General features: G+C 39.5%; 1 protein-coding gene across 2 annotated transcripts in view; it reads left to right on the plus strand.

Moving 5' to 3' along the window:
- The window catches only part of SUZ12 (SUZ12 polycomb repressive complex 2 subunit), a 52,780-nt gene extending 46,922 nt beyond the window's left edge, over nt 1-5,858 (plus strand). For both annotated transcript variants that reach the window (XM_072990949.2, XM_072990950.2), the window contains 3 exons: nt 130-328; nt 1,890-1,969; nt 3,591-5,858. In XM_072990949.2, coding sequence (XP_072847050.2) covers nt 130-328; nt 1,890-1,969; nt 3,591-3,939 — 628 coding nt within the window. In that variant the 3' untranslated portion in view covers nt 3,940-5,858. The remainder of the gene's footprint in view (nt 1-129; nt 329-1,889; nt 1,970-3,590) is intronic.
- The last annotated feature ends 5,306 nt before the right edge of the window (nt 5,859-11,164 follow it).

Raw genomic sequence — 11,164 nt, forward strand, 5'->3', positions numbered from 1 at the left:
CAAGGACAGTCCAAAACACCTGGCCATCTGGTGACAAAGGTAAATGCAGACTCTAACAATACATTGCAAATTCCTTACATTTTTGTTATTTAGGTACTTGTTAGAAAGCATGCATGCTTTATTTTTCAGACCAAAGCGTACAAAAGCCAGCATGTCAGAATTCCTTGAATCTGAAGATGGAGAAGTGGAACAGCAAAGAACATACAGTAGTGGACATAATCGGTTATACTTTCACAGCGATACCTGCCTACCTCTCCGTCCCCAAGAAATGGAAGTTGATAGTGAAGATGAAAAGGATCCAGAGTGGCTAAGGGAGAAAACTATAACGGTAACTTTGTCATCTAGCCATATACTTACAAGTCAATCTATATGGATCCTCTTTCAACTAGGATCAAGAATTTTTGTTTTTTTGAATGGTATTCCTGCTTTTCTTGGATCACAACATAACAGGATGCCTTCTGTCCAACAGTATTTGTGGCATCCTGTCTTAATCCACTGACATACTTAGTAAATGAAGGGAGGTGAAAAAGAGCATATTGATGTACAGACAGCAGGCTTCTTATGATGAGATGTGCAGTTATAACAATATGCTCAGATGCTTTGTGCTTGAAAAGATTTATAGAACTGTCAAATTCCAGAAATATATTTTTCTTGCACAAACATTTAACTTGTAACATAACTGCTGTTCGCCACTCGTCAATCAACAAAATGCATCACTTGGCTGACACTAGCACTTCAGTAATGTTAACAATCTAGTTTAATGTGGAAGACTTCTTTGTACAAAGCAGAATAGACTGATCAAGGAACTGAAGTTGGGCATCACAAATACAGTGGTGCCTTGCTTGACGTTAATTCGTTCCAGTGAAATCGCTGTAGAGCGAAAACATCATCAAGCGAAATAAAAAATAACATTGAAACGCATTGAAAACCAGTTCAGTGCGTTCCAATGGGATGAATACCTGCTCGTCCAGCGAAGATCCTCCATATGGTGACCATTTTCGGTGCCTGTATAACGAGGAATCCATCCTAGAAAACAGCAGGGGCCATTTTGAAAGCCGGGGGCCATTTTGAAAGCCAACGATCAGCTGTTTGCTGATCTTCGTAAAGCGAAAAATCGGTTCCCGAAACAGGGAACCAATCAACATGAAGCAAAAAAAACCCAATCTAAACATCGTTTTGCAATCGCAAAAACGTCAACGTTAAGCAGATTCGTAGTTAAACGGGGTAATTGTCCAGCGGGGCACGACTGTAAGAAGGAAGGAGGGGATACACTTTGCTTCTTGTTCTTTTTTGCCATGGAGATGACAAATGAATCAATGCTATTCTGCATAATGTAACACTAGAGTGTGATGTGTTTTCTTAACGCCTTCATCCTGTATTTCTTCTTTCCCTCATCTAGTATTTAAAAATACATTTATTTCAGGAGAGACAGTCACGGAAAACCTTCTGCCTCTTTTTTCAGCTCTATTTGCATTATTCCAGCTCAAGGGTGGGCATCAACACTACCCATAAATTTTCCTGGCTCCTGTTCCCTTTCAGGCCCCACATGCCTTTTTTTAAAAATTGTTCAAATAGAATTGCTGCTCCTGGAAGTCTCCAGAAGCAGTGATTTTCCTGTAAAGTAAGGTGCAGCATCTTATTTTATGTTGGGGTTGGGGGTGAGGTCTGCAAGTGTTTTTGCTCCTAAATCAGGAAAGCACTTTCTTGAGGAAGTGCTTCTTATACTGGGGGGACTGGTCTCAAAATGTACCAGAATTGCCTGCACTAGTTGTAGCTCTGTGGTATTGTATTGATTACGCTGAACAATTGCGAGCAGTTGATAAGCTTGTCCTTCTGAGTATGATTGAATGAACAAATTCTCTATTAAATTTTAAATGGTTTCACTGCAGCAAATTGAAGAGTTTTCTGATGTTAATGAAGGAGAAAAAGAAGTGATGAAATTATGGAATCTACATGTTATGAAGCATGGGTATGTTTTTAATTTTTAAAATCTTTAATCAAGCAATGAGGGATCAGATTAAACATGCACAAAATAATAACTTTGGCAAGCTTTAATTAATTAATTTTATACTACCCATCTAGCCTATGACTACTTTGGGTGGTTCACTACATAAACAATAACATATAAATTTAACAGATAAACATAAAATATAACAATTACACATTAAGACATTTAATATTTAAGATGGCAGTACAATGAACATATTGCATTTCCTACTATTTTAATAGTACAGTACACTTGATCTTAGCCAAAAAACTGAGGAGATTTGGAGTGATATTTAAAAGCTCAGGGCTACACTTAGAATTTGTAGCTCTGTCAGCTGAGGTATCTGCCAGAGCTATTTATTCTTTTCCTTATGGATCAGGAAAGTAGTGGGACCTTTATTGTATGAGGATAAATTGCTTCCTCGGATGGATTATGGAGCCCTGGTATGGGCTCTTTCAAATATCACAATATTGGAATCTGTTCAAAATAAATTCCTAATCCCTGGGGTACCAAAATCTACCTCTAAGGCCGTAGTCCAATCTGAGACAGCATGCTGCTCAGTAAGTACTCTTGCTAAGAAAGTAGCTTTTTGCTTGTGACCCAAGATAGTTTACCAGATGGCCTCACTCCTGGTTTACTGGTCTATGAGGAAATGGGAAGGGACTCCTGGGCAGCAAGAGGTCCACAATTATAACTAAACTGGGCTGTTTTCCAGCCTATCTCCACAGGAGGGGATATGAGACAGCCTGAAAAGGTATTATTAAAAGAGCTGACAACATCAACATCTAAACTGCTATGGCTGGCATCTGTAACTATTTGCCGCTCCAATAGGATATATAATAGCTTTTTTTTCCTTTTTAGAAGGGTTCTCCCATTGTTACCCCTTATTAATTCATATAAGCTGAGAGACTACTAACCAAATGCAGATTAAACTCTCTGCAGTTGAAAGACGTTCAGAGACTTATATGGACCAATATGATGCAAGTAGATACTGCCCACCAAAGATGCTCTAATATCGAGGACATGGTGCAGTTTCTAATATAATGCCCTCTGTATGTAGATTTGACAGATCAATATATTAAATCTTTATCAGCTCAGGTGAGGAACAACTCCCCTTTATGTACAATTTGATTTCTGCTACCTGGCAGACTGTTATACAGTAGATCCTATAGAACCACCAAATTTGTTAAATATGCTATGGAAAGATGGAGCTTATTGCCTGTTTCACAATCTATACATTAATTTTACAACTTGATACCTGTTTCAGAATGATTATTTTATCATTTTAATATGTTCTGCTTTTCTGATCGTTTATATTTATTTATATATTAGATGTTAACTGTCAGTGGCTTTAATTTCTCTTTATATGTATAGCCTGATTGGCTATGGAACAATAATAAAGATATTTTAATATAACTCTTGATTGTATATTTTTTAAATGTAGGAATATTTTTAAAATACAGAAATTAAGGAGAGCTGACACATGTGTGAAAAGGATACTGATACTAACTTCTGTGGGTTTTTTTTTCCTGAATTTCAAAATCCCAAACTTCAGTCTCATGGTCATGTGTAACAGTATTTTCTCATTTTTAAATTTTAACAGGTTTATTGCTGACAATCAAATGAATCCTGCCTGTACTCTATTTGTTGAAAATTATGGACACAAGATAATTAAGAAGAATTTGTGTCGAAACTTCATGCTTCATCTGGTCAGCATGCATGACTTTAATCTTATAAGCATATCATCGATAGACAAAGCTGTTGCTAGGCTCCGAGAAATGCAACAGAAGTTAGAAAAGGGAGAATCACCTGCTGCAACAGCAACTGAGGAATCTTCTGAAGAACAAACTGGGACAAATAATGGCTGCATTGAAACTAACACTAGGGAGAAATCTTCAGAAGTGGATAGTACCTCATGCATGACAAAACAGAATAGAAAGCAGAAGATTTGAAGAGAAGAGCAAAGATGATTGAGTGGACAAATGTGGAATTGACGTTTGAAGATGCATGATCTCTATAAGGAATTAATAAGATACACAGGTTCTTTACGGGCACTGCTGGAAACAAAGGATCTCAACAAGGATTGTGTTAATATGGTTCCTATTGAGTTAATTATGCAAGTACTACATGTATATCAGTTCTAGTGATGTAATGACAATACTCAAAGTTTGAGCATGAAGAGCAATACAATTTTTGGGAATTTTAATTATGAATTGTACTGAATTTACATAACTTGAGTATATGTAAACCAGTTTTTATATAAAGATTTTTTGCATCTGTACTGGCTGTCTTTCCTACTGTGGAGTTAGAAATTAGGGAAGGGTATCTGGGGACAGTTTATGCTTTGTACTTGGAAATTCTTTAGGTTAACTTGTGGGAGATAATGCACCATTTAAAGTTTAACTTGATCTTTTTTGTTTTTAATAACTATAAAACTACAGACTGAAACATTTTAAACAACATTTTTAAAACTTCAACTGTAAAATAACAATGTTGTCTCATGTCTGTTTGGGGGAGAGAGAAAAAGACCCTTTGCTTTTCTCATTGAAAACGGGAGTACTATCTAAATTTGAACAGTAGCCTGAAAGAATTTGCAGATCATGCTGATCACCTATGTGGTGGATCAGCCTTTAACCCACTTAAGCAGAGTTGCCTAGGGTTGTATAATGTCATACTGTGTTAGCGCCAAAAGGCTGTGGTGGGTAGTGCCTAAGATCTGTGCCTATTGTTGCCTACATACAGATTGCAGGATCAAAACATGGTGTTGGACTATTTGAATGACACTCATCAGGGGAAATTGCAGTGTAAAATTGGGCCCGAAAATGTGTTGCACTTCTTATGCAAGTATTCTGTGATGTATTGCATTCAATACAGATGCTAACTAAATAGTCTTGTGCAGTCTTGCACTGCTAACACATTTTAAGCATGTTTACAGATTTTTCTTTTTTCCAATGGAAAGTAGTTTCACTACTGGTACAGTATCAGCACCAAGGGTTTATTCCAGCAAGCACTGTGGTTGAGTTACATCACCTCATTTTTTTATTCTTAAATAGTTCATTTTTCATATTCTTTATTTATAAAGGATCAATTATGTAAATATGGTATTTCTAATTTTTTTATCTCATTCCACCACCATAAGAAGGCAGTTCCCTGTTCTGGGCTTTTGTTTGGGAGTGTGGGAGGGAAGAAGCTTTCTAATGGGGATTTTCAGAAATTTATAAAATTGTAAATATGACTTTGGTCCCTAAAGATGTGTTTAACTGTGAGACTATTTAACTAATGGTGTGGATGTGATTTGTCATCCAATATTAAGTTCTTAGTCACAGATTTGTGTCAATAGGAAAGAGGGAGACTTCAGCTTTCATTAGACATCTTGATTTGCCTGCTCTTGAGTTGTAGCAAACTCTATTACACCTTTGAATAGCCAGCCGGTCAAGCATTTCTCTTGGGCTTTAATTTGCTAAAGCTGTGCACATATGTAAAGTATATATTTTAGGAGAGACGTAGTTCTAGAACTATTGCTTATGTCACTTAAGCAGTCACGCTCTTAATGCTTAAAAGGAGGCTAGCGTTGTTTGCACAAAAAGTCGGTGACCCCCCCAAATAGTAATGAAATTACTTCTGTCCAGTAAACTTTGTACGTCATGTCCGTTTATAAAAGCTGAGAATCCCTTTGTTTCTATTTATAATAAAGATGGATTTTCTATTTGTACCCTTATTGAGACTTTGCAAAAATCATGTAAACTGGGTGAACATTTGAATGGTACAGTAGATATAAAAAGACAATTGTTTAATGGACCTTTTTGTTTTTACATTAAATGTTTATTTGAAATTGGATTTTGTACATAAAGTTAAATAATATAAAATTTGATGAAGTGTTTTGTTGAATTTTTTCACGTTTATCCAAAGAGCTATTTATATTAGGAACATTTCTGTACTAGGAAATTTCATTCTGAAACCACTTTGTAAAGGTTTCACATTTGGATGGCGTATTGTTATCTACAGTCCAACATGAAATGGGCAATTCTTATATCCAAAAATTCTGGGCATTACATTAATGCATTTTTTGTCTACACAGGCTATCCATATTTGGTTGAGCTTTCCATTTTTTTAAGCAGAAGACAGGCTTTTACAAACATCTGTTTCATGCAAATACCTTTCAGCAGAAGTGCTTTAAATAGACATACATTTATCTAATAGCACATTAGTCCACAGTGGCTAAAATTCTGTTTGAGTACTTTTGCCAAGTGGAATATGATATTTAGCTTCCAAGGCTCCCTAGGGCCCTATTTTGATCTGGGAAAGCTTTTGGGAGGGGTGGGGGCTTTAATCACCAAAATTTGCTGCCAAATCACTACCAGTGGTACTTGCTCCTGGTGGCAGCAATCTGTCAGCGAATTTTGGCAGCTAAAAGCCGATGCTGCGAACAGAATTTGGGTCATTATCTTCCAAAAACTGTTTAAAGATTGTCCATAGATTTGCTTTTAAAGGTAGTAGGAAATTTCGACACTGAGAAAGAGTGCAGGTTTTAGTCTCGTCCCACTTTTGGGGTAGAATGCTAGATGTGGCTGCAGTGACAGTGGGCAGTAATGTGGTTGTGGAATTAATTCACCATTATCATCACTGATCCTGAAGGATGGCAGGTCCACCCCAAGTAAAACTTTCTAGCCTGTATCTTACAAAGGATATAATTTTAATTAGCTGGTATGTTTTAGCTGGCTGGCTAGGTCAATGAATTGGAGCACTTGGCTGCAGAGCCAAGGGCCAGGACTTTGATCACACATTTTCCCTTTTTGGGAAAGAGCCAGCCAGGGAGTGCTCACGCACACAGTCCCAAAGCACTCTCAGAACAGAATGGTAAACCACTTCAGAGTACTCTATACTTGGAGAACTCAGAAGGGTTGCTGTAAGTCTGAAGTGTGACAACATACAAATTTGGTTGTGTGTTCTGCTCTTCACATTTAAGACTGATGGGAAATTGTTTCTTCTCTGTGGGTACCACTCCACCAACACCTGGTAGTGCAGGGTTATGTCTCATAAACTGCAAAAGGACAGAGCTGGTAATAGTATGATGCATTTCTTGGATCATTTGCAGTAGTTACATAGCCTTTGCATCACTACATTCATCCCAGCTCTTCAAAGTAATAAAAGCTAAGGTCCTTAAATCAGTGGCATCTCACCTATTTATGTCCGAAGCAGAAGGACATTTCAAAACAAAACGAATTGGAAGAGAACTAAATTTGGTTCCTAATTTGATGGATGGGATAGCATTAATCTATTGATACTTCAGTGGAAATTATACATAGAAGCAAATATGTTAAAATCATTTAATGTGAAAGCTGACAGACATCAGAACTAGACAATAAGGTTTGGGATCATTTATTTACTTCCTTACGGAGATGCTATACCACCCTATTAGTATACTGCACTATTCTAGGTGGTTTACATAAAACAAAAAGAAATAAAAACCACAAAGTATAAAACAATACTAAACACCCAACATGAGCTCAGAAGATGCAAAAACTTAGAGGGATGTGGAAGAGTTCAAAAGCTTCCCAAAAGAGAAGTGAGTTTTAAAATTAGGGAGGTCAGGAGTCTGGCATACCGTAGTTCCACAGGGATGGTGCCCAGTTTCTTGGGGAAGATTTCCTGGCCCTTGCATAGCCACCCAGAGGAGCATAGCCTGAGAGGAGGCGGATAGTGTGGGCAGATGACTTGCTTTGGAGAAAGACACTCTGACAGATTCAGGGTTATTTCTACTGAATCCTCGTGTTGTACCCACTTTTTGATGGTTATAGTATTAATAACGATTATTAGTATTAATAACTACTATTTGTTGGAAATAGGTTTTCAAAATGTATGGTGTTTGGACACAGCCTTTCTTATCTGGCACTCTGAATTCCGTTTGCTTGAAGGAACGAGTTCTCTCCTGAAGTCACTTCTCATTATAGCAGCCTGTTACTTGAAAGCTTCCAAGTCGCAGCCTTTTCCTGATTTCTTGCAGTCTCCCTTTAGCCTCATGCTGAATTTTATTGATGTAGACCCCTTCAGCTCTCTCTTCTTTTATCATTCCTTTTTTCTGCAATAAGCATTCTGAGGTCAGTGAATAGATTGCTCTGGGAAACTGAAGTGTAGAATCTACTGGACTAGGAATGTATTGTTTTGTCAGATGCAGAAGCTGGTCTCACTGAGTCAACATGCACTCTCGTACCTGGATAAATGGGGCCGAATTGGGAAACAGTGGGACTTCACAAAGTAGGTGGCATGCAAGGTGAACAGCGACACTTCTGGGGGAAGGGGGTTTCCAGAGGAATCACTGTGGTGTTCATCTGCTGCAGTAAAAGCCACAAAAAGTCCTATGTCATCTAAACACAGAGTGTGCTTTTGTGGGCACTGCCCATTTCTGCAGGTGCATCAGTGGAAAACTTTGACCATGAAAGTTTTTATGCCACGGAAAAGATCTTGGTGACTTCATTTCCTGGCAAAGCTCGGGAATGTAATGGCAAGATAGGGCCACTTCTCTTTTGTGGGTCTTGGCCAGTGACCAGATGCCCCATAGCCTCTGTGTGTGCTGAATTGGGTGGAGGCAGGGAGTTTGCTGGTACAATGGGAAAGTGGATGGCTCCTGAGGGAGGTCATCTCCTTGCTCCCTGTAACGCGAGCATGCCTCTGCAGGCCCCAGCTCCTCCTCCTTGCCTTGGCTAGGCTGCCTCATCTGTGGAGGAGCAGGGAAAAAAACCCGCCTGGGTGATCCTTCTTCCCTGCATGAGTCCTGACCACTTCCTCCTCATTTGGACAGCAAATATTAGTAACCAAAAGAGCCGCATGGCCATGCTCTGAACCACACACTACACTGTCCCATTTTCTCAAGACCCACAGGAATTGAGGTGGGCTGGACGCTTCCCCGTCTTTCGGGGAAGCCGGATCAGTGGGGCCATGTTTCTGAGGAACAGCCTGGAATGTCCCTCAAGGGGCATTCTTGGGCACACATTAAGAGCCATACAAGGCAAGGCAAGGGGAGCACTGGAAGTGTGGATGTCAAATACTGAAATCAAAACTCTGCTGGTTTCGTGGGATAGTATTTTTTGTGTGTGCCACTATGGATGTTAACCATACCTTTTATTTCAAAAGTTTTAACAGTACAGTTATCTATCTAAAGGTAGCTGGACTTATGCAGACCTTTCATCCTGACCACAGTAATACTTTCTACATTGCCAAGGGAATGGACTTGATGAGCCATGGGGTCCCTTTCAGCTCTTAAATTTCTTAAGCTTCAATAAGAGTCCATGGCTGACAGGCTCTTTAAATATGCCTAGTCTGCTATAGTGAACTAGCATTTTAACTTACCCAATGCTGTAAATGTTTAAATATCCCTTTCTTGCACCAATTAATACACCACGCTGAAGGGAAACCGCTCAGTCTCTTATGCTGATCACGGGGTTGGGCTGCTCTGAATGGGTGGCAAAAGTTTACTCCCCAATAAGACTGGGGAGAGGCATAATCAAGTACTCCCCAGGCCCTTGAAGAGGAACTTGCAGTGCTAAATTGGAGTACGGCCAGGATCAGGAAAGATAATTCCTCTAGCACAAATTATGTTTCACTTGTGGACCCCCAGTTCTGGGCTAGGCACAAGTAAGGAATCTAATGTACCTGGTTGCACAGCTGCTATCATGCATAGATTTCAAGAAAACATGGAAACAAATTGTACTCGGAGGGTGATGATTAATGGGTTCTTCTCTAACTGGGAGGAAGTAACAAGTTGGGTTTCCCAAGGCTCAGTCCTGGGCCCGGTGCTCTTCAATATTTGTATTAATGACTTGGATGAGGGAGTGAAGGGAACACTTGTCAAATTTACAGACGATACAAAATTGGGCATAATAGCTAATACCCTAGAAGACAGGAACAAAATTCAAAATGACCTTGATAGGATGGAGCACTGGGCCGGAAGCAACAGAATGACATTCAACTGGGATAAATGTAAAGTCCTGCACCTCAGAAAAATAAACCAGTTGCACGGTTACAAGATGGGGTATACCTGGCTCAGGAAAAAACGAGTGAGAAGGATCTTTAAATTGTCGTAGATCACAAGCTAAATATAAGTCAACAGTGTGATGCTGCTACAAAAAAAGGCAAATGCTATTTTAGGCTGCATTAATAGAAGTATAGTTTCCCCTCTATTCAGCACTGTTTAAGCCTCACCTTGAGTATTGTGTCCAGTTCTGGACACCACACTTCAAGAAGGATGCTAACAAATTGGAACAAGTTCGGAGGAGGGCGAAAAGGAAGTTCAGGGGGCTGGAAACCAAGCCTTATGAGGAAAGGCTGAAAGAATTGGGCATGTTCAGCCTTGAGAAGACGGAAGGGTGATATGATAGCACTTTTCAAATCTCTGAAAGGCTGTCATACACAGGAGGGGCAAGATCCATTCTCGATTAACCCAGAGTGCAGGGCATGCAACAATGGGCTCAAGTTAAAGGAAGCCAGATTTTGGTTGAATATCAGGAAAAGCTTCCTAGCTGTTAAGAGCAATATGGGAGCAGAACTAGTTACCTCAGGAGTTGGTGGAGGCACTAAAGAAAAACGGAGATAATCACCTGACAGATATGCTTTGATTGTATTCCTGCATTGAGCAGGGGGTTGGACTTGATGGCCTTCTAGGCCCCTTCCAACTTCACTTTTCTATTATTCTATGAAATTATAATATAATGGTAATTTTATGTTATCTTGTTCAAGCCTTATGAAGTGATGTTTTGTTATGTTAAAGGTAAAGGTTCCCCTTGACATTTAGTTCAGTTGTGTCCGACTCTAGGGCATGGTGTTCATCTCTGTCTCCAGGCCGTAGAGCCAGTGTTTGTCCGAATAGTTTCTGTGGTCATGTGGTCAGTGCTACTAAACACGGAATGCCATTATCTTCCCACAGTGGTGGTACCTATTTATCTACTCGCATTTACATGTTTTTGAACTGCTAGGTTGGCAGGAGCTGGGACAAGTGACGGGAGCTCACTCCGTTGTGTGGATTTGATCTTACGACTGCTGGTCTTCTGACCTTGCAGCACAGAAGCTTCTGCGGTTTAACCCGCAGTGCCACCACGTTCCATGTTATGTTAACCCTAACCAGTTTCTATTTGGTTTAGAAACTGTGGTTTCTTGTCAGGCTACTATCCAAACATGGGAAAC

Source organism: Pogona vitticeps, chromosome 2 (genome assembly GCF_051106095.1).
Source record: "Pogona vitticeps strain Pit_001003342236 chromosome 2, PviZW2.1, whole genome shotgun sequence".
In the NCBI taxonomy this organism is placed as follows: domain Eukaryota; kingdom Metazoa; phylum Chordata; class Lepidosauria; order Squamata; family Agamidae; genus Pogona; species Pogona vitticeps.